This window comes from Danio rerio, chromosome 3 (genome assembly GCF_052040795.2).
Source record: "Danio rerio strain M-AB ecotype USA chromosome 3, GRCz13ab, whole genome shotgun sequence".
Lineage (NCBI taxonomy): Eukaryota > Metazoa > Chordata > Actinopteri > Cypriniformes > Danionidae > Danio > Danio rerio.
Genome location: NC_141023.1, coordinates 49,671,247 through 49,695,936, shown reverse-complemented (window position 1 = coordinate 49,695,936; position 24,690 = coordinate 49,671,247). Strand labels below are relative to the sequence as shown.

General features: G+C 35.3%; 1 protein-coding gene and 1 long non-coding RNA gene across 2 annotated transcripts in view; one reads left to right on the top strand and one right to left on the bottom strand.

Annotated features, from left to right (window-relative positions):
• Positions 1–24,690, bottom strand: part of LOC147846022 (uncharacterized) — an 885,319-nt gene that overhangs the window by 655,178 nt on the left and 205,451 nt on the right. The window lies entirely within an intron of this gene.
• On the top strand, positions 12,065–15,216 carry LOC137490764 (uncharacterized). Its single transcript, XM_087245135.1, has 2 exons — positions 12,065–12,248; positions 12,406–15,216. The coding sequence occupies exon 2, from the start codon at positions 12,417–12,419 to the stop codon at positions 13,281–13,283; it is 867 nt and encodes a 288-aa protein (XP_087101261.1). The 5' UTR covers positions 12,065–12,248; positions 12,406–12,416; the 3' UTR covers positions 13,284–15,216.

The window sequence follows — 24,690 nt, the reverse complement described above, 5'->3', positions numbered from 1 at the left end:
ATAAATTAATAATAAGATGTGCTCCCCCCTACAGGTGTATATCTCAAACCTCAATTACATATCTGAACCAGCTACTCAAGCTCTTACTAGCATACTAGATGCATATTGGCAGGTTTTCAACTAAATTTTAACTAATATATATAATGACGTTTTTAGCATTAACCCTATTTGGATGCATATATTTTATTTAGTTTGTGTTAGTAATTTTTGCACTGTTCTCTTCACTGTTTTTGTAAGATTAGTTGATCACTTTTGTCTTAGGAACTGACTAATCTAATGTATTTGCACAAATATAATACTTTAAAGCATCCTGTAGAAAATAGTCATGTTAATGTGAGCACCAAACTCATTTATACTGAGTATTGTAGTTCTTCAGCTACTTTAAATAACAAAAGTAAAGAACAAATAACTATTTGGTTAATAAATTAAATAAAGTATTGTTGATAAGTCTATATTGTAATGTATCATGTTTATTTTTATTATTTTTTTAGTAATTTACAAGGCTATTTATTACATTTGTTTATTGTTAGAGTATAGATTTTACATGCTATTTTTGTTACTTGGTGTGCATCACAGAACAGAACCGAATTTACTGCTGGAGGATATATCTCTCACCACATCCAGTGTAGACCGATTTTTGACACATTAATGCTTTCATACACAAGAAATGACTATAAACAATGGCATGATCAATGCAGCTTATTTAATCATAACCACATTACTAAAAACAAGCCTATATTGTAAATCCAACCTGTCAGCCTTAAGTTCGCTGTCCACAGTGCTGAAGTTATACTGTGAATGCTGAGCTGTCCTTGGTCCTGAATTGAGTCCACTGAAGATCTGCTCAAATACCAAAGTACAGCACTCTGTCGTTATAGACATATAAGACATCTAAACGATCAAGACACGGCTCTGCTTTCTCTAGTGGATGAAGCTGGGAGAGATGAGTAAGCACAGTAAATCACCTCAGAAAATAGCCCCTCTTGTGACCCCGGATTAAATGTCTTCATGGAGCTGCTCTTTACTGCTCTTTATGTAATTCGCAAAGACTCATAACAACCAAGGTCGTCTAGTCATCAAAGACAGTTTGGCGTGAAATTACAGGGAAACGCTGTATATCTTGCACCACTACGGTTAACAAACCATATGTGAGTTTTTCCTGTCTTAAATATGACTACTGCATCGCCGTCTGTGACATCCTCGCTCCCATCTGAGTGATTGCGCTGACGCAGAAGGCTGTTGTCGGATGGAGAGGGAGTTGTGGAATATGTGTGCTTGACACCAATCTGTGATAATTACCAGAGGGGCCGCCGTCTCTCCCGCCTCCAATTGCCTTCTGCTGTCAATCAACAAGTCATTTCAGATCACAATTAAGTTACGGGAAAAGATACAAGGGAGGCCAATGGGTATAATTGAAAATAATTGAGCATGCGGCGGATTCGAGGAGTCGCCTTTTGCGGCGCTCTCCGGAGGAGCCATGGAGAGAGGTGACTGGAGAGAGTGTGCATAATGAACACAACAAAGCCTCTGATTTGATCCTTTCCACCCTGGAGGATATCAGCAGCTTATCGGAATAATCATACGCCACATGTCTCACTGCCACGCACGATGGAACGGAAATGGACCTTTGATCTGTTAACCTAAAGTGCTAGAAGCTGCAGGCTAACTCAACAGCCGGGAGGCTTTTGCATGACTGGAGAGATGCTAGAAAACTGAGAGAGAGAGAAAAAAAAAATACCTGAGAGTATGTTTAGATGCATCCACTTAAAGGAAAAAAAAAAAGATTTATATTTAAAGGAAAACTCCACGTTTTTCTGTCTTTTTGTTGGAAAATTTACTCATTTTACTATTCCTCTATAGTTGAACAGTTGAGTTTTACCATTTTTGAAACCATTGAACTGATCTCTGGATCTGGCTAGAGATTTTTTAGTTTAGCTTAGCATAAATCATTAAATTGGATTAAACTGTTAGAATCTTTGACTTTAAAGTTTTGTTTATTTAGCTTTTTAAAGCATGAGTCTTCTGTAGTTGTAATGGTGATATGACGCTGACAACAGGGGTGAGGATTCAAATGCAGGTTTATTAGAGAGATGAGGCAAGCAATGGTCAACACAGGAGGCAAACAGATATATACAGGCAATCCATAATCATAGTCAATAGGCAGGCAGATGGTCAGAGACAGGCAGCAGACAGAAATACACAAATAAATGCAACCCAGGGTCATTCTAGAAACGTAGACCCGCAGACGTTTCTGTAGACGGCGAAATACGTCCCGGGAGGTACGTATTTGTGCAGTTTTTGTTTTCGCGAATCCGCGAGAGGCTGCTGTGTGCACTTTTTCGCATTTTAAACACCTCTCACAGGCGCAAACTGTTTTTGCGTAAAGCCGCCGGAGGCTGCTGTCGAGTGACCATCTGTCCGACTGACTAAATGACTAAATGATTGACTGGGCGACCGGGCAACCGGCCGACCCACCCTCCTCCTCCTACTTCCCTAAACGCAACCAGTTTTACCAACTGACCCGCCTGCCCGCTCTCTTGCTTCCTTAAACCCAAGCAATGATTTACAAATGCTGTCCAGAAAGAAACCATGCGAAAAGCCCTTGTCTGATTTTGTCCGCGTTTTCGGATTTCACCACATTCTCACCCTGTTATGAACTTGTTAACTTTATTTTTTTTGGGTTCTGTTTTTGTCTTACTTGATTTCTACAACTGCTCTTCCCCAGTCTCTAAACTGTTTGTCGCCTTCATCGTGGTCAAACTAGTTGCAGTGGGAAAGCCCTCCACACGGAGGTGAGCAGTCAGTCGGCGAACGTGAAGAGGAGCAACGTCACACGGCCCCGTAGCCTTCTCTTAAAAAAAATGAAAAGCAGCCATATGTACCTTCAACCACGTAAATCGCGGTCTCCAGAAATGTCCGCAGGACTACATTTTCAGAATGAGCCTGGGTTGAATAAACAAGGCAAGGATCAAAAAACACAGGAAAGCAAGAGAAAGGAAAACAAGTTGTAGTGTCACAAACAGTAGACAAGATTCAGCAACTGAATGTGTTCGTGCTGCTAATTTAGTGCAGCATTTAGTCCCAAAAGCAGCATCAGCTGTGAAAGTCTAATCAGTGGGAATCTGGAACTGGTTGTGTGAGTGTGTGTTGCATGACTGGGTGCTGTAGTCCATAACATGGTGGATTTGTAAATATTAACCAGCAATCTCCAGATGCTGGATTTAAACTGATAGAAATTTAAACGTTGCTAGCCCAGTTTGGCTATGAATTATGCTCTCATTTCAGCATAATAGTCAAGAAACTTTGCCGCTCTACAATGGCCTTACAGCCGGTTTAATGATATCACGCAGTGCCTGAAAAATGCTTGAAAATTGCTGTTTCAAATTTCTCCATGGATGCTAAATTTTCAGGTGCTGCATAATATGGTATGTTACTCCTGCCTGTAATTATTACTTTCAGTGGATCTTATTTGTCTTTTTCCCTTTTCAGTTTTCTATTGGTTGATTTGGTGATGTCAGGCTTTAAAAAATAAAAGGAAGCAGACTTCTGGTTCTCGCTCATTCCTCCACACCACCACAGCTTCTAATGGCTTAATTGTTGTGTTCTCCTTTATACTTTACTTTTGATATTAGTTTAGAGTGGGGAGTCCCAACCTGCTTTAGGTTTGCTTGGTTTTTTATTTATTATGTTGTTGGGTTTCTTGTCATGTTTTATTGTTTTGCTGGTTATGTTATGTTATTAAATTATATAACTGAAGCACTTGTTCGTTGTTAATTCATGTTATGTTGTCTTAGGGTCACCAATCACACATCATATATAAGTACGGACCATAACATAATAACAAGGTTCCATGATTATTATTGCGGATATATAATATACAGTTAGATCTGTAAATATTTGGACATCGACACAATTTTAACATGTTTCGCTCTATACACCAACTTAATGGCTTTGAAATGAAATGACATGCTTTAACTGCAGACTGTCAGCTTTAATTTGAGGGTATTTACATTCAAATCAGGTGAACGCTGAAGGAATTACAACTGTTTGCAAATGTGCTTCTCACTTGTTAAGGGTCCAAAAGTAGTTAGACAATTGGTGTCTAAGCTGCTCCATGGCCAGGTGTGTGTTATTCCCTCATTCTCCCAATCACAATAAGCAGATAAAAGGTCCCGAGTTCATTTTAAGTATGCTATTTGCATGTGGATTCTGTTGCTGTCAACTCTCAAGATGAGATCCAAAGAGCTGTCACTACCAGTTAAGCAAGCCATTAGGCTGAAGAAACAAAACTAACAAGATAGCAAAAACATTAGGCGTGGCCAAAACTACTTTGTGGACGATTCTTTAAAAGAAAGGATGCACCGTTAAGCTCAGCAATACCAAAGGACTCGGACGACTATTAAAACAAGACTTCACCACGAGATGTAAACCATTGGTAAGCCTCAAAAACAGGAAAGCCAGATTAGAGTTTTAAAAAAAATCCCTCACAGTGTTGGAACAACACCCTATGGACAGATGAGCTCAAGATCAACTTGTGACAGTGATGGGAAAAGTAGAGTATGAAGAAGGAAAGGAACTGCTCATAGTAGTAGTGACATGGCGCGGGCATGTATGGCTGTTAATGGAACTGGTTCTCTTGTATTTATTGATGAATAAATGATGGCCAAGTCAATCACCTGAACTGAATCTGATTGAGCATGCATTTCACTTGCTGAAGACAAAACTGTAGGGACAATGCCCCAAGAACAAGCAGAAACTGAAGACAGTTGCTCTGGAGGCCTGATAAAGCACCATCAGGAATGAAACCCAGCGTCTGGTGGTGTCTATGCGTTCAAGACTTCGGGCTGTAATTGACTGCAAAGGATTCTTATCCAAGTATTAAAAAGTGAAAATTTGATTTCCAATTATTTTTCAGTCCAATTACTATCGGTCCCTTAACAAGTGGGAGGCAAAAGTGTAAACTGTTGTAATTCCTACAGCGTTCACCTGAGTTGCATGTAAATACCTTCAAATTAAAGCTGATAGTCCGCTGGTAAAGCACATCATGTTTGTTTCATTTAAAATGCATGCTAATGGTCTATTCCCGTTCAATGATTTATGCTAAGCTTAGCTAAATGCTGCTGCCAGACTTGGAGATGGTTGACATGATTCACAAATGGTAGATTTCACCTGTTTAACTCAAGGGGAGTTTTAAAATGAACCAATTTTGAAAACAACAAAGAGTGGAGTGTTCCTTTAAGCAGCTCTTGGGAATACATGTGGAGGTGACAAACAGCATTAAGATACGTACTTCCCACCAACGCAAACGCTTCCTCTGTCTCCCCCCATCCTCAAGAGCTACTTACCTTCTACTGCTTTTGAAAAAAAGGAAAACATTTCTCTCTGCAATTTGCATTTCCATATGCTGGCACTGGCGCCACGGAAAGTGGATAATTGGGCTGATGGGCAATGTCGGTGAGAGAGGAATAGAGAAGGATAGAGAGAAGGCCGCCTGGAAAAAAAAAATACACACACACATAGCCATTACTGGACGTTTTTCTCCCCTCCCCACCAGCACTCATCATTTCACCATCCACCTCTCAACCACTTGTGTAGCTGAAAAGATTTACCTTGGCCTCCCATTTTCACTCTTTCTGCGCAACTCCCTCCCCCAGTGTTTCTCTCGCGTGCACACGAACGCACTGACTCGCTCTCATCCATATTCATTCAACGTCTCCCTTGCTCCCTCTGTCACCCACAGCATGGCGTTAATACACCAATTAGCCCTGAGAGCAGATAATGGACTATTTCATTTTGCAAAAGAGAAAGAGAAACAGATCGACAGAGAGAAAGCAGGAGAGAGTTAGCCGCGGATAGGTTTTGAGGTGCTGCTATTTATGAAGATCTACCTGTCAGATGAAGGGCATTGATGATCGCTGATGGAAGATGAGGATTTAAAGTGGTGTAGTGGTAGTGCGTAATGAAGCCATCTTTGCTTGGGTCTTCCTGGAAGAATCTACATGTTTGGCCATACTTTACAAAAAGGTTTCACTAGTTAGTTAATGAACTGTAACAAAAAAAAAAAAAAGTTTGTGACTTAACAAATGGTAAAATTAGTAAAAAATTGTAACCTAGTTAACAGTAAGTTTCCTTATATACGGTGAATAACCGTACATTCACTTTCTCAGAATGTTCTGCATGACACTTCATTTTTCTTCATGGTTCATTTTTTTCCCCCCATCATTAGAGTTATAAGTTATATTGATAATATAGCATTGTGTTGTATCATAAATTTTACAGAATGTATTTGCAGTGTGTATTTATTAACACTAACAATATTGACAATAAACAATATTGTCAAGCATTTAATTACCAATTATGGTGAATAACCGTAAATTTATTTTCTCAGAATTCCCAGCATGACACTTATTTTTTTTTCATGGTGCTATTTTTTTTTTCATCATTAGTGTTTTAAGTTATATAAAATTTTGATGGTAATATACTGTAAAATGTAAAAATCCTTTTACATTCCTACCATTACCACAGCTGCATCTTGTTTTACCGTAAATTTTACAGTCTGTATTTATTAACAAAAATAAATAATAAATTATTTTGTCCAGCATTTATTAACCATTTACAGTAAATACCCGTAAATTTACTTCCTCTGATAAATACTTCATTTTTCTGCATGGTTCTATTTTTTCTCTTTTTTTTTCTTTTTTTCCCCGTATCATTAATGTTTTAGGTTATATGAAATATTAATAAATAATGTTTATTGCATATACGGTGATAAACCTTAAAATGTAAACATTCATTTTATGTTTCTACCATTTACACAGCTGCATTGTTTTTACTCAAAAAATTTACAGAATTTATTTAGAGTGTGTATTTAATAACATAAACAAATAATAAACAATATTGTCTAGCATTTATTAACAATTTACAGTGAATAAACGTAAATTTACTTTCTCAGAATTCCCTGCTTGACATTTCATTTGTCTCATTGAAATGCTGCATCTTGGAATGCTGTAACTGACCAATCAGAATCAAGTATTCTAGACACCAGTGTAATAATTAAGAGTTTAAGGGCACCTATGAAAATCCTATATATTGGAGTGAAATAAATCCAACAAGATTTATTTATTTATTTATTTTTTATTTCCTGACGTTAAAATATTCCCTCACATTCTGAGGCCAACCGCAACGTGACATAGGAGTGTGGTTTCCCTAAATACCGAATTTATTGACAGCAGTGTAATGACATGTAGCTCTTTTAATGCGTATAATTCGACATGACGTAACGTGTCCAAAGCAACTGGAAAAGATCTGTTCAGCTCTCTGTGATCATCAATCATCATCAAATGTGATCAAGAGTGAGTTTTACTAGTTTAAAAACTTTATAAACTCATTTTTCTGATAAAGAAAGTAAAAACGGTATAATTGCTGTAATTCATCACTACATTAACTTATAAAAAAGACGCTTCCATTCAGGTTTGTGGATGTTAAATCAGGTTTATTTTGTACATTAACATAACAGATATCCATACAGCAATGCATATTATCATGTATCCTGTCACATTTGCCGTGCAAAAACAATGCAAAGCAAAACACACGCTGTGTGTGCATGCTTAAACTTTGTGATGATATTGTGTGTGACTCATTGCAGAAAAGCTTTTAATTAGGAATTAACTCCACAACAAATACATCAAATATTCATTGGGAAAGTTCATAGTTCAATATTTCTCTCAAACATTATGTGAGATCTGCTTCCTTCATGTGTCACTGTTCTGTTTATCTGACACAGCAAGAAATGGAGACATACTCTGACAGACACATGGTGGGTGGGGAGAACTAGCTCATTTGCATTAAAGGAACAGGCAAAAAAAAAAAAAAAAAAAACAGCTACAATGTGTTCAGAACAGAACATTTAAAAACTTCTAAAAAGTTATATATAAATAATCTGATGGGTAATTTGAACTGAAACATTATAGACACTTTCTGGAGGCACCCAATACTCCTTTTAAATCTTGAAAAAGGGTAAAATATGTGCCCTTTAAGATGGACTAACTATGAACAACTTTATTTTCAATAACTAACGTTAACAAACATTAATGCATACTGCAATAGATGTATTGTTCATTTATTTTTCATATTAGTAAATATATAAACGTTCCTGTGTGGAGTTTGCATGTTCTCTCTGTGTTGCGTGGGTTTCCTCCGGATGATCCGGTTTCCCCCACTGTACAAAGACATGCGGTACACGTGAGTTGGGTGGCTAAATTGTCCGTAGTGTATGAGTGTGAATGAGGGTGTGTGGATGCTTCCCAGAGATGACTAAAAGGGCATCCGTTGGGTAAAAACGTGCTGGATAAGTTGGCAGTTCATTCTGTTGTGGTGACCCCGGATTAATAAAGGGACTAATCTGAAAAGAAAATGAATGAATAAGTATGAACCAGCATCTAATAGAACCTTATTATAAAGTATTACTTTTTCCCCCCATAGAAATGAGCTCCTGTCATTGGCAGTATGTAACTCGTCTAAATTAATATATACTGAATGTAATGAAATATTTCCATTTATGTGAGGAAAAAACATGAGCTTTTTACTTAGTTCGGCAATTGGCAGTTATTGCTTTTTTTTTTTTTACTGAGGCACAAAAATAAGAACAGTTGAAAATTGGGATCTATTCAGGTGTTTCAGTGACCTTTTTAGCTTGAGATTCTTTTCTAGTTTACTGACTAAAGATGAAGGCATGTGCAAATTTGTAATTTGCAGGTGATGCTTGCTAAAGTTAGAAAAAAATTTAAAAAAGCTTTTCTTTTGAGCATGAGTTAAACTTAGATAGAAAAGAAGTTGGTATGAATCATGCCTCAAATGCACACATATTGAATTTGTGGCTAACACTGACCACCATATGACTGCTATTAGACACAAACACAGATAATATTATAATATTTTTTTTAAGTGGGAGTTTGGGCTGAATGAATGAATGAATGAATGAATGAATGTATAATCTATGGCCTACACTGTAAAACCCAAAAAATTTAGGGTAACTCAAACTATTTGAGGAAACCAATTGCTGCAAACCATTTGAGATTAAAATAATAATAATAATAATCTATTAGAAAACTGTAAACTAACTCAATTTAAGTTTAAGTATAATAAGTAAATAATCAACTCATTACCTTCAACAATGAGTTACTTTCAGTATGTTTTTAGCTAACTACACGTTTTTCGTTTGATAAAATTGACTGTTGGGTTTTACAGTGTATATATGCACTTTATTATTAAAAATACTATTTATTTATTTATTTTATTTATTTTTTTTATTTAGTTTGTTGATGAAACAGTCAAAGACTTAATGAACACTGAAGATTATTAAAAGAATAAATAATAACTTTTTGAAGATTTATCCTAAAAGAAAAATAAATAAATAAATAAATAAATAAATAAATAAATATCCTTCAAACCACTAGGTACTATCATTTGATTCAGCACATTTAAAATAATTTTAAATATTATAAAATTAGACAAGATAACCACATATTTATAGTTTTAAGTCAGAATAAGTATGTTTATTTTTTACGTAAATATAAATGTTACAAATGACAACAATATATTTTTTTTCATTCTTTTGATAATTTGTTTTCACAGGGTTTATTAAAAAAGGCATTTGACGTATAAGAAATGTTAAAAATTACATGTTATACTATATATATATATATATATATATATATATATATATATATATATATATATATATATATATATATATATATATATATATATATATACACATTTATTGCATGGTCTTTCTATGCGTATAAAATGCTATACTCTCTGGGAATGGAATGGGATGCCTTGTCCTTGACCCAGATTGTGTTTTCTATCATCTAATTTAAATATAAAATGTTAAATTAACCAAAAGTTGTATTTTTCATTTCAGCCAATTAGCAATGTCGTGTGATTATATCAAGACAACACATTTTTTTTTTTTCTAATTTATTTTCTATTCAAATAGACAACTTCATTCCCCGAGCAATTAATAAAAAAGACCAAATAAATAAATGATTATATATATATAAGAGTAATTAAAGAGCAAGTCTTGCACACAATGTAAAAACAATGGTCTTTTGCAAGTTTAAATTACTCATCCATTCATTTTCTTTTTAGCTTAGTCTCTGAAATAAACCTCCAACTTATCCAGGATTTGTTTGACGCAGTAGATGCCCTTTCAGCTGCAACCCATTACTGGGGAAAGGTTTAAATTAAGCTTTTAACTAAATAGATAAGGAAATATCCTATTTTATTTACATTCACTATATATTTTCTACATCAAAACTGCATGCTTAATTCAATTTCTTGTGATTTACTCGTTTAAATTTGTTTTTAGTTTGTTTTTTTATTGTTTCTATATCAATTTTGTCATTGCAAACAAGTCTGGTTGATTTAAATTAATACCTTTCATTAGTTGTAATATGCATATCTGTTTGTGTATGTCTTTAGATGATCACCAAGCTATGGTCAGCCCTGCATTTTATCCTTGTGAGATTTATACTTTGTATTTTCATTCAGTAAACGTAACAATTTACCGGGCAGCAGTCTGAAGCATCACCTTTCACAGCTGAAATCGCAAGGCTATGATTGGACAAATCACAGTATTTGACATGTTTTCACAAATTGCAGTAAATTTACTTCACATACATTGGTTTTCCCAATTTATCTCTTAGGGAACGCTGTGGTACTATGAGGACACACACACACACTGTAAAAAGTGATAAGCTGAATTTAATTTAAAAAAAATGAGTAAACAATCTATTTGTAAAGCGATTAGTTGACTTTTCTTACAAAAAGGCATTTTTAATTTGTGCTCAAAACATTTAAGGAGTTCCCCTGCAAAGTCTTGCATCCAATTATGAACAGCAGTTGTTGAGGATGGCTTATAAAATAATAGAAGACAGCAAACACCTCTAAAACATATTTTGAGTGCTTGCCCTGATGTCTAAGGACAATATGTTGTTCCGCAAATCGTTATAAATATACAATTGTGCCTGGTGCTATTCGGTTATGTAATAAATGTAGTTGATCGATGGATTATTTTTATTACTATTATTAATTTTTTCCTTATAAATAATTATTGTTATTTTTAGCATTATTAGTTTTTTGTATTTTTCTTTCCGGTTTTTGTTTGTGTACTGATGTTATGTCTTGGGGATTATTGTGCTGTGTGCCGTTGTTGTTACATGAAACACTACAGTGTCAAAATGAAGTGCCCTATGAGGATTAATAAAGCTTTAAACAAACTAACTAACTAACTAACTAACTAACTAACTAACTAACTAACTAACTAACTAACAAACAAACAAACAAACAAACAAACAAACAAACAAAACTAACTAACTAACTAACTAACTAACTAACTAACTAACTAACAAACAAACAAACAAACAAACAAACAAACAAACAAACAAACAAACAAACAAACAAACTAACTAACTAACTAACTAACTAACTAACTAACTAACTAACTTACCAACTAAAAGCGAGTGAACCTGTTTCTCTAAATTAAGAGGTAAATGAACTATGTGCATGATTATAAAAAATGAGTAACATTAATTTAATAATTCTAAGTTATAATGGGTTTACTAGTTTTTTTGTAATCTGTTCTTAAATAAAAATGATCAGAATTTCACCCTTTGTTCTCATAATTGTATATCGCAAAATATTATTATTATTTTAATATTATTTATTCATTGATTCATTCATTTTCCTTTGGCTTAGTATATTATTCATTAGGTGTTGCTACAGTGGACTGAACCAACTATTATTATTATTATTATTATTATTATTATTATTATTATTATCAGTAGTAGTAGTAGTAGTAGTAGTAGTAGTAGTAGTACTAGTAGTAGAGGTAGTAGTAGTAGCAGCAGCAGTAGTAGTAGTGGTGGTAGTATAAGTAGTAGTAGTAGTAGTAGTAGTAGTGGTGGTGGTAGTATTAGGTAATAGTAGTAGTAGTAGTAGTAGTAGTAGTAGTAGTAGTAATAGTAGTAATAGTAGTAGTAGTAGAAGTACTGTCACTGTCGACGTCACTGGCGTCACTGTCTCCGTTCGGTCACACACTCTGTGCTTGAAGCTTGGACTTGCTATTTACTCGCAATTTAAATCTTAATCATTAAATTCTTCCTCATTCGCTAAGTATTTGTCTCTCCTACTTAGGGTGACCAAACCCTTAATACATTTATACAAACAAAGCTGCTTTAAAAACGGTCTGTCCCTCGAGCATCCGCCTGTTGTTTGTAGCTTTAGCCTGCTAGCGCCGCTGGTCAGCTAAAGCTACCGACCTCTTTAACCATACACTTTTGACTTACTGGCTTTGCTCTTTACCCCGTAAAATGTCGCTTCCGTCTCTGTCCTTGTGTGCAGGAGAAGCATCGATGGAGGCGTTGGAGCTGGAGCTGGAAGAAGTGGAGTCCCAGATCCGCGCGCTGGTGGTAAGACGGTCGCGGCTACGGGAACGGCTTCTAGCCGTACCTAATGCTAAGGCCGTCTCATCACCTAAGGTACGTGGAAATTACAACCACATCATTCCCTCTACCTCAACCCCGCGTCCTTCTCTGTCCAGGCCCAGCGCACCCGGGGCGCGGCTCAGCCAGGCGTCGTTCACGCCGACACCCGGCTACCACGGCGCCTGGGTGCAGCCGCGCAAGGTGCTTTCCAGATCCCGGGGCAGAACGTCTCCGCCTGTGTTCGAGATCTCCACGGAGAACCGCTTCTCCCCTCTCCGCGAGTCGGGTCCCGATGTGGCCATCATCGGTGACTCGATCGTTCGTCACGTCCGTGCCGCCTCCTCAAAAGGTAATAAAGTACGTACTTTCTGCTTTCCTGGTGCCCGTGTGAAAAATATTTCTACACAGATTCCAACCATCCTGGGCGCTGCCGAGAGCCCCGGTGCCGTTGTCCTCCACGTGGGGACAAACGACACCGGGCTCCGGCAGTCGGAGATCCTGAAGAAGGACTTCAGGAGCCTGATCGAGACGGTTCGACGCACCTCGCCCGCCACGCAGATCATCGTTTCTGGGCCGCTTCCTACCTACCGCCGAGGAAATGAAAGGTTCAGTAGACTTTTAGCTTTGAATGAATGGCTAATAACATGGTGTAAAGAACAGAAATTGCTCTTTGCTAATAACTGGAATCTTTTCTGGGAGCGTCCTAGGCTCTTCCGTCCTGACGGCCTGCACCCCAGTCGAGCCGGAGCTGAACTCCTGTCGGACAACATCTCCAGACTACTTCGCACCATCTGACTAGCAGGTAAAAATTCACAAAATTCACACTATAGCCACCTAGACTCTTGTTCACCCCACTTAAACATCAGTAACGCATATCTGGCGAATCCTATAGAGACTGTGTCTGTTCCTCGTATTATTAGATTAAGAAATAAACGTACTGTGTGCTCCAGGAAAAATCTAGTAAGAATCAAACCAGAAAAACCAGTAGAAAGTGAAAATACAAATTTCGTAAAACTTGGTCTCCTAAACATCAGGTCACTTGCACCTAAAGCACTTATCATTAATGAAATAATAACAGAAAACAATCTTAATGCACTCTGTCTCACTGAAACCTGGCTGAAACAAAATGACTATATTAGCTTAAATGAAGCAACTCCTCCAGGATTCTTATATAAACATGAGGCTCGTCAAACTGGTCGTGGTGGTGGAGTTGCATCAATCTTTAGTGATTTCCTTAATATTAAACTCAAAATCAAAATCAAAGACATCAAAGACTGGATGACCAACAATTTTCTTCTCTTAAACTCAGACAAAACAGAATTATTACTTATTGGGCCTAAATCTTGCACACAGCAGATCTCGCAACTCAATTTACAATTAGAGGGATACAAAGTTAGCTTTAGCTCTACTATAAAAGATCTGGGTGTCATATTAGACAGCAATCTAACTTTTAAAAACCATATATCCCATGTCACAAAAACTGCCTTCTTTCATCTGAGAAATATCGCTAAATTACGAAATATGCTATCCATCTCAGATGCAGAAAAGCTAGTCCATGCTTTTATGACTTCGAGACTGGATTACTGTAATGCTCTATTTGCTGGCTGCCCAGCATCCTCTATTAACAAACTTCAATTAGTGCAAAATGCAGCAGCCAGAGTTCTGACCAGGTCTAGAAAATATGATCATATAACCCCAATTTTATCCTCCTTACACTGGCTGCCTGTTAAATTTCGTATTGAATTTAAAATATTACTTCTCACCTATAAAGCTCTAAATAATCTAGCTCCTGTTTATCTAACCAACCTTCTGTCTCGCTACGAACCAACTCGCTCCTTAAGATCTCAAAATTCAGGGCTTCTGGTAGTACCTAGAATAGCAAAATCAAGTAAAGGAGGTCGAGCCTTCTCTTTCATGGCTCCTACACTCTGGAATAGCCTTCCTGGTAATGTCCGAGGCTCAGACACACTCTCCCAGTTCAAAACTAGATTAAAGACCTATCTGTTTAGTAAAGCATACACTCAATGCATCACCTAGCGGGTTCCACACAGGCTTCTGCATCTTGTTTATATACACTATGAACAGCAGCTACGCTAATTATTCTCTTTATTCTCTATTTTCACCTGGGGATACTCATCCCGAGGTCCTCAGATTAGGCGGAGTCACTGATTGGATCCAAGACCAGCGACGTGATGATCCCAAGGATTCCATATCCGGGACCAGGCCATATCCTGAGCTGCTGCTGCGCTGATGGTCGTGGGGAGTGGAGAACATGAGTCTGATTCCAGCGACGCTCCAGGGACAGACGAGTCTTCATTGAGGCCATCTTCCAGCATAAACCACGGCGAATGAAGTTCTGCACAAGACTTTTGGCCAGCGGAGAAATTAAAATGGTCGTGCCCAACTGAGTCTGGTTCTCTCAAGGTTTTTTTTTTCTTCACTCCCATCAGGTGAAGTTTTTTTTCCCTCTCCGCTGTCGCCACTGCCTCGCATGGTTCAGGATTGGTAGAGCTACGCATCGTTGAATTTGCTCTTCAGTGTTTGTACTCTCAGTAATGATTAAATCACACTGAACTGAGCTAAACTGAACTGAACTGAACTTAAACACTTAAACCTGAACCACACTGTTCCAATTACTATGACCATTTATGTGAAGCTGCTTTGACACAATCTACATTGTAAAAGCGCTATACAAATAAAGCTGAATTGAATTGAAAAAAAAAAAAAAGTAGTAGTAGTAGTAGTCGAGTAGAAGTAGTAGAAGAAGTAGAAATAGTGGAAGTAGGAAAAAAAAAGTCTCTAAAATACATTATGGGGTCCAGCAGCCACATTATGTGTCAATCTACTGTGAGGTAAAGTCATCTGCACATACAGTAAATGCGTGTGTGTGTGTGTAGTAATAGTGTGTGTCTGTGTGTGTGTGTGTGTACAGAATGTCACAGATGTATCATAATCATTCACATATTCACATTTAATTTATATATATATATATATATATATATATATATATATATATATATATATATATATGTGTGTGTGTGTGTGTGTGTGTGTGTGTGTGTGTGTGTGTGTGTGTGTGTGTGTGTGTGTGTGTGTGCGCGTGCGTGCATGCGTGTGTGTGTGTGTGTGTGGGATAAGTCACGTATGTCTATTTTTATATTATAAATACTCAAATATATTTTTGAGTTCCTTTTCTAGACCTTTCTCAATTCTGTCCACCTCTCTCGCCAACTTTACAAAATAAAAGCAAATCTATAAAGCAAATCTGTGAAAACAGTTTCTGTCTAATTGAATCTTTGACTTCTTCTATTTATAAGCCAACCAGATGTACTGTAGCATCTAATTATTAGCATGATGCTAAGTCCCTGTTAAATTTGTGCCACTATCAGATTGCAGTATTAGTGCTGTTTTGAAGAAAAGGATACCATTTTTATATAAAAGCATGAACCAAAAGATGCAGCACTTATGCACACTCATCTCTGTGGAGATGATGTACATTTTAAAAGCAGACCTAATAAACACCTCATCCTTTTTGTCTGTCATTTTGATTTACATTGCATTTTGTGACATTGAAGAGATAGTTTTTACAAAAAGATAAATAAATTTTGTCATAATTTACTCATCCTCCACTTATTAAAAGCCTCTTTGAGTTAGAGGAACTGGTAGCTATTGGCTTTCTTTTTATACCAATGAAGTCTATGGAAATTTATTTAAAACACCTTTTTTTAAGACTCTCAAACAGGTTGGAAACCACTTGAGGGAGAGCAAATGATATTTAAATTTTTACTTTGAGGTAAACCGTGACTGAGTCAGATGAAGTGTTTCTTTTTCCATTGAGTATTTGCATAGTTATAATAGTTAAACTATTTAACCCCTACAGTGTGTACTGTGTAGCGGTATTTGGCTAATAAAGTGGGTTGGGTGCCAGGGGTCAAAAAACCCCACTACAGTTTTTCAAATAATTCAATTCAAATAAAAAAAAGGAGACGCAGTGGCCTCACACAAAAAGTTCGCTGGTTCGAGCCTTGGCTGGGTCTGTTGGTGTTTCTCTGTTGAGTTTGCATGTTCTCCCTGCGTTTGTATGGGTTTCCTCTGAGTGTTCCGTTTCCCCCACAGTCCAAAGACATGCGGTACAGGTGAATTGGTTAAACTAAATTGTCCGTAGTGTATGAGTGAGAATGAGTGTGGATGGATGTTTCCCAGAGATGGGTTGCAGCTGAAAGGGTATCCGCTGCGCAAAAACATATGTTGGATAAGTTGGCGGTTCATTCTGTTGTGGCAACCCCAGATTAATAAAGAGACTAAGCCGAAAAGAAAATGAATGAATGAATGAATGAATGAATGAATAAAAAAAAGCTTCAACAAATGCATGGTTTAATCAAGTAAACCAAAAATCAAATATTCAATCAAACAAACAAATCAATATATTAATAAAGGAGAAAAAAAACGAAGAAAAAAAAAAAAAAAAAACAACAAAGCAAACAAGCTTTTACATCAACACATTTTAGTTAAACTCAACATAAACCAAACAAACTTAAATTTCCGGGCCCAGGCACAATACCTATTAATTACCTTTTACAAAACAATCAACAGGGGCAAAGCAGTGGCGCAGTAGGTAGTGCTGTCACCTCACAGTAAGAAGGTCGCTGGTTTGAGCCTCGGCTCAGTTGTTGTTTCTGTGTGGAGTTTGCATGTTTGCCCTGCATTCGCGTGGGTTTCCTCCGGGTGCTCTGGATTCCCCCACAGTCCAAAGACATGCAGTACAGGTGAATTGGGTTGGCTAAATTGATTAATAAAGGGAATTTGATACATTGTTTTTAATTTATGTTCATGTTTTTCTTCCTAATTTACTGTTGGTGGCTGCTTTATTGTTCGTGGTTTTCCCTGTTGTGAAGATGTAAAATTTGTCATTTTTTCTTGTTGATCATCAGTTGGCACCATTAATCTTTTAGATTAATGTGCAAAAAAGGCTTGTGCAAAAAAAAAAAAAAAAAAAAGCCTTTACTGGATTTTCTATAGAGTATAACAGCAAATTAAAGTGTGTGTCTGAGTGTGTGAGAGTATGAGAGTGACCTTTAAATACTTACCTTGATAAGTCTGAGAAAATGAAAATCATCTCAGCATCTCAGCTCTCAAACAAAACAAAGACTGTGTATTTATGCACCATCAAATGTGGTTATAATAGAGATCAACAGGGCAAAAACAGCTGCCAGCAGTAAATTAGGGAGAAAAAATGAAAAACTAACAAAGAATCAAAGCCAATGTTACTAATTGTTCATGTCTGAGACTGTGATAAAAGGTAAAAAAAATAAATAAATCTAGTCTACAATTACATTTTATATAGAAAATACGTCATTTTGTGTGTGTTTTTCACCAAATCAGGGACATTGTTGATGAATTTTGCAAATAAAGACTTAAATTCCTGTAATTTTCCAAACAATTTAGTAGTTTTGATCAAGAGTGAGGTTGTTTAACATGCAGAAAAAACAATCTGATGCATTTTTTACAGCAGTGAATTCAGTGAATGTTTTATAACATTTCAGCAGGGTTGTGCATTTCAACAGTGCAGGGTTAAAGGTGAAAATTTCCATGAAATCAAATAGTTTCGTGTTGAGCAATTCATCTACGCATGTCATTAAGAAAAAAAAAAAAAAAAAGTTTGTCCTTCTAATCTTTAATTAAAATCTGAAAATACGCTTCCTGTTGTTTTTTTTCTTTTAGGTTGTAAATAACTCTCCCTAAACCCCTTTCCAGATGTTTCTGAACGAAATGTCTTCTTCTAATCAGCTCGCAGTAGAAAAAAAAAAAATTTAATTGAAAAAGAAAGAAAAAAAAAAAAAACGAGCCAAACCCTGTTTTGTGCTTTAATATTTTGTTTCTAGGAACTGTATCATAAAACGAAAAAAAAAAAAAAAAAAAAAAGCTTAGTTACTGGATTTTTTGTAGAGTATAACAGCAATTTATAGTGTGTACTGAGTATGTGAGAGTGTGAGAGTGACCTTAATACACTCACCGTGATGAGTCTGAGAAAATCAAAATATGCATCTCAGCTTTCAAACAAAAACAAGGACTGTGTATTTATGCACCGTCATATGAGGTTATAATAGAGATCAACAGGGCAAAAACAGCCGACAACAGTAAACTGTGAAAATCTGAAATAAAAAAAATGAAAATCTAACAATGCATCAAAGCCAAGGTTACTAATCATTCACATGTCTGAGACAGTGATAAAAGGTAAAAAAAATCCAGTCTTCGATTACATTTTGGATTAAACATATGTCATTTTGTGTGTGTTTTTTTTACATCAAATCAGGGACATCATTTATGTATTTTGCAATTAAAGAGTTAAAATACTGTAACTTTCCAAACAAATTTAGTAGTTTTGATCAAGACTGAAGCTGTTTAACAAATTTATCCAAAGAATCTGATGCATTTTTTCAGCAGCTTAATTGAGTGAATGTTTTCATAACATAGTAAAAGAGTTGAACATTTGAATTATGCGGGGTTAATGGTTAAAGTTTTCTTGGAATCAAATCGTTTCTTGTTGAACAACTCATCTATGCATGTTAAGAAAAAAAAAAAAGTTTGCCCTTCTACTCTTTAAATAAAATCTGAAAATGCGCTTCCTTTTGATTTGTCTTTTAGGTCGTAAATAACTCTACCCAAACCCTTTTCCAGATGTTTCCAGTCTAATCTCAGAAAAAAAACGTAAGTGCTTTACATTTTGCCAGTTTAGAAATTAGTCGTACGAAATTAACCCCAACTGACCCCACCCCTAAACCGAACCGTCATTGGGGGATGAGCAAATCATACTAAATGGTACAAATCAGATCGTACAAATTGCCATGAAATTGTGTTGGATGTTTCTGAATGAAATGTCTACTACTAATCAGCTTGCAGTACAATAAAACAAGCCAAACCATCTGTTTTGCGCTTTAATATTTTGTTTCTATATACGGAAAAAAAACAAAAAAAAAAAAACAGTCGCAGCTTCTGGTTCATGTGGACTTTAAATATGAAATATTTTGAGTTCCAGTACATATTTTCTGAAGCATAATAATCAAAACTCTTTGTACATATTACTGATCTTCTGCCAGCGCAAATGGTCTGTTGGTCTGGCCAAAAGTAACGGAAAAAAAAAAAGTAATTTGGTAATGAAAGAAAAATGTAGGCTATGCTGTTGACTTTGAGCCAGTTTCCTCTGATTTGACAGTTAATGTGATCATGACTGCCCTTCAAATAGAGCAATAACCAAATCCCTTAAGGTCAACGCTGAATCTTAACGAAAGGGGCTGTCACAGAGGACACTGGCATAGGCCAACTGTAATTGGTACATAGCCATATATAACTCATACTGCATGTGTGTGTGAGGATTAATTGGTTAAATAGATTTAATCATATGTTCACACTGATCACATTCCATCTCTCAATAATTATTAGCTTATGAATCTTGATTAAAAATTGATTTTTAAAATAGATAATGTGGTATTTTACGTGTATCATGCATAATTAATTATAACACATCAATACTAATATGCAATATACATTAGGAGGTTTTATTATTGCATTACGAGTATGATCATATTAATAATAATGAATTATTACAATCAAGGCCACAAAGGCAATTAAATATCAAGCATGTTTTCTTAAAGGCATAGCTCACCCACGAATGACAATTTCTTGCTAATTTACTCATTACGTTGAAGACTTTTTTTAATGATTCAGTTGATGACTAAATTATATTTCTAGATGATGTTGTCCTTGGTGATTTATAAAACGCAACTCAATGGGCAAGACAATATAAATACTCATGGCTCATGATGATTCATGGATGTCTAAAGAAGTGAAGTGATATTCAGCTCACGTTTGAGTTCAAGTGTGATTATGCATCAGGGAGGTCAACACTCCCAGGCTTGGATTAAAAGTAATAGGGATTAGATTTTACAGACAATAGCTTTTATGTAGCCTGTATGTGTCTTTATTCATTACAATCGACTCTCAGAGTTACAGAATTAGTTAAATTGTGTTTTACACTGTACAATCAAATTAACCTTATGAGTCAATTGAACTTATATTATGTTAAACACTTAAAACAGCTTGCATTGCTTAAAAAAAAAAAGTAAAAACACGATTAACTTAGTTTAATGAAGTGGAAACATATGCTGTCTGGAGGAATTGTTCATATGTTTTACAGTGCATTAATAATCTTAATTATTAGCCATTTTCACACAGTGATACCGGTAAATATCTAGAACATTTCCAAAATTACTTAACCGGTAAAAAAAAATAAATAAAAAAAAAATGCTGTTGACACAGGTAAGGACGTTACGAAATTTTTCTGGAAAAGACCATTCACACATCCATTCCAAACTTCCGGTAAATTCTGACATCATTTACCAGAAATGACCTCTAAACGGCTATGCTTGTGTTTGTAAACATTGGACAACATTACAAACTCTGTGGGTAGACAAGTGTTGTGTACAATTTCGATGATGGGGAACACTTTCGCATGTCGAGATGTACATAATATGTGTGTGTGCTGGCGCTCACCGGCTGCTTCATGTGCAAGCGCAACCCATCAAGCCACTAAAGGAGGCAGAGCTTGAAGGTAAACAAATAATGGCTTATCATAAGGATCTTATTGATGATTTTTCCACTGTTGGCATTAAGAAGAAACATAGAAACGTTATCTGACTAACATCTAGCAGCTAAATGTGTCTGAAAAAATATTCAAAGGCTTTTAATGTCATAAACAGTGCGGATGTGAATGTGTCTGAGTGTTCTGATTGGCTGGAGTAGATGTCTCATGTCAGCGTGTTCTAAGCGTGAGCACCCTCTTTCCGATAATGAGCAAATGAGTTTAATAAACACTGAAAAATGTTTCACTGACCATGTATACACAAATAAAAATATTTCACATTTAATATTGAACTTTTTAAATTTGTTCATTTTTTTTTTTTGCAACAATGTACAGTAAAATTGAACATTTCATCTCAATGTCAAAAAATGCTTCTAAATAATCACATTTACACACAGCTCAATTTTGTGTGGTGCGGCATTATTTAGCCAACTCTGATTTTGTGTGATGTTGTCTTTCTGATCTTTCTTGGAGCAGTCCAGCGGAATGACAAAGAAAGCTGATCCTGATTGGTCCTCATGCGTACATAAAATGCTGATTGGCTCACAGGATGAACCTTATAGCAAAGCTAGAGTTCAACTATGTTGATAAAACGTTTTTGCTTTTTTAAAAAATGGTCTTAAAATGTAAACAACTCATACAAAAACATCCCATGATGTAAAAAAGTTGTCATTTAACAAGAACATGTCAATAACTCAGTTTTGACAAAACACATCAGATATAAACTTTTTTTAGGCACTTTTATGTCCTTTGGTCATATATCCAAAAATATGATTTTGTTCAAATTTTGTTCAAATTCCTCTTTCTTTGTCAAACTGACAATAAAACTTACATCAAAAAAAAAAAAAAAAGTATATATTAGCTTTCTATTTTATTTTTCATATTATTAAACATCCTTTTAGTTGTCAAAATCACTGTTTTCGCCTTGTCGCACACCCATAGTTTTAAACTTCAACAATGAAAATACAATTTTTAATTAAATTATTGTTTATCTGGTGTCAATTAAGCACTATTGAAATAACTTAAATAGTTTATTTTTATTAATGTAAGACTCTTATCAATCTTATTTTTTATACAAAATATAGCTGTCGCAAAGTATCAGTGTCATCTCCACCACAAAACTGTAATGCCGCTCTAAAAAGTTTGTGAGAAATATTTTTTGGGTGGTTTCTATAAAAAAGAATAGTGCCATCTGAGAACATCTTCAAGATGGAGGGAATTTAAATTTTAATCAACAACACTTGAAAAAATCAAGGTAAATATTGCTTGATATGGAAATAGATTTATTCAATGTCATTTCCAAACATGTTTTAACTTCAAAGATGTTTTTAAAAACCAAACAAAATGAGGGTAAAGAATGTTTTGTATACATGAAAGGCTAGTATCAATTCAAAGTTATTAGATAAATTCAAAGCTAATATATATATATATATATATATATATATATATATATATATATATATATATATATATATATATATATATATATATATATATATATATATTTATATATTTATATATATAATATACAAATTCAGTTTCTTTATTTTCTTATAAGCTCTTAACCAAATTAATATTAAATTTTAGACTGTGACAGGTGTACAATTCAGCATGTGATTTATTTAAATAAATGAAAATCCACCCAAAACTTGTAAAAAAATGTGTCAGTTCCCTCACTTTCCTAACAGAAAGAACAAGTATCCATAATATTGCCACACTGTACAAAATGCAGGGTTCCACAAAAATCGTTTCATGGTATTTCAACTCAAATCGACTCGTTTACACAATCATATTTACAAATTTAAGTGCATTGAACATAAACCAATTGCGTTGTCCCAAAAAAAAAAAACTCAAGAATTGCGTTGTTTCTCTTCATTTCAAATTAGTAATACAAACAAGCAGCAAAACTTACTTTTTGAGCGTACATTTTGAGATAAAGGCATTAACCGGGTATATTATTTGTGTATAATTTCAAAATAAATATCCTTTGCTTTGTTTGGGATTGCATAGGGGAGCACGGGGCACAAAGTAACGCAGGGTTAAATGTAACACAGAGTTTTAAGGTCTTTGCTAAGGGTGAACCGTAGCATACTTCAGAGGTTTTCACCACAGTGTCGGCAGATGTTTAAAAAAGTTTGTCAGAATTTGGACGAGAATCACAAGAGAAACCATTTTTGTAGCATAAAAGTGATTATTATTATAGTCAATATTTTTTTTATTAAAAAAAAAAAAAACTCTGTGAAAGTATAAACGTTTAGTTGTGTAAATTGCTTCCTTGTCCTCATTTGTAAGTCACTTTGGATAAAACCGTCTGCATAATGACTAAATGTAAATGTAAACATGAAGTCTTATATTGTTGTGATCACCGTCTTATAGGCTAAAAGATGAAACCATTTTGAAAGATGTAAAAAACACAATGACTGTCAGCCGGGTTGTGTAGAAAACACGACACAGCGGGGTTTTTTGTAACAGGGTATTACAATTCAGTCACACACTGTTGGACACCAATTAAACTAACAAAATATTTCATTTTAATTCAAGTTTTGGGTGGAACTTTTTTTTTTAATTTAAAAATGTGTTTTTTTTTTTATAGAATTTTTAATAAAGGCATTGCATGATAATGGCTGATAATTCAAATAAATCCAAATGTGTTATCCAATAAATAAATAAACATACTGCGCTATGTAGAATTAAAAAAAAAAAAAAAAAAATGAGCTTAGTACTGAGGAAATAAAGGTACTGTTTAAAATTAAATACATTTCAAGTATCTGTGTTTAATCTGCCTTTTAAAGTTATAACTAACCCTCTGTCTGTTAACACTTGCCCCGCAGGTGGGGTATCTACAATAGTAATATTTTTACCCCTGGCACTTTTGCAGCTTCTGCACAGCTTTTTGCAGCTTCTTCAAAGAAACTATAGGTTCGACGATCATACATTCAGAGCTCATTTATTAGAGAGGCTTGTGTTTTGTTGGTAAAAAAACAAATGGATTGTCTAACTTTAATCCTTTGTTTATTATTTGACCAAAACCAAAAAGTGTTACTTTGTGGCCGGCTCTCCCCTATTTACATGCAATGTTCTTTTCCAATCATTATTACCATTGACCAATATGATTTCTCTTTCGGAGCAGTTCGATTTTTTTTTCTTTGTTGGAGAATACGAAGAATAAATTTGTTGTTACATTTCTAATACTAATATATTCCATTAATAAAGAGGGTGGGCGGAATAGGTAGTGCTGTCGCCTCATAGCAAGAAGGTCGCTCGTTTGAGCCTCTGCCAGGTCAGTTGGCATTTCTTTGTGGAGTTTGCATGTTCTACCAGTGGGTTTTCTTTGAGTGCTCTGGTTGTCAGTCCAAAGACATGCGGTACATGTGAATTGGATAAGCTAAAATTGCCTGTAGTGTGTGTGTGTGTGAGAATGAGTGAGTATGGGTGTTTCCCAGTGATGGGTTGCAGCTGAAAGGGCATCCACTACGTGAAACATATGCTGGATAAGTTGAAGGTTCATTCCGCTGTGGCAATCCCATATGAATAAAGGAACTAAGCCGAAAAGAAAATAAAGGA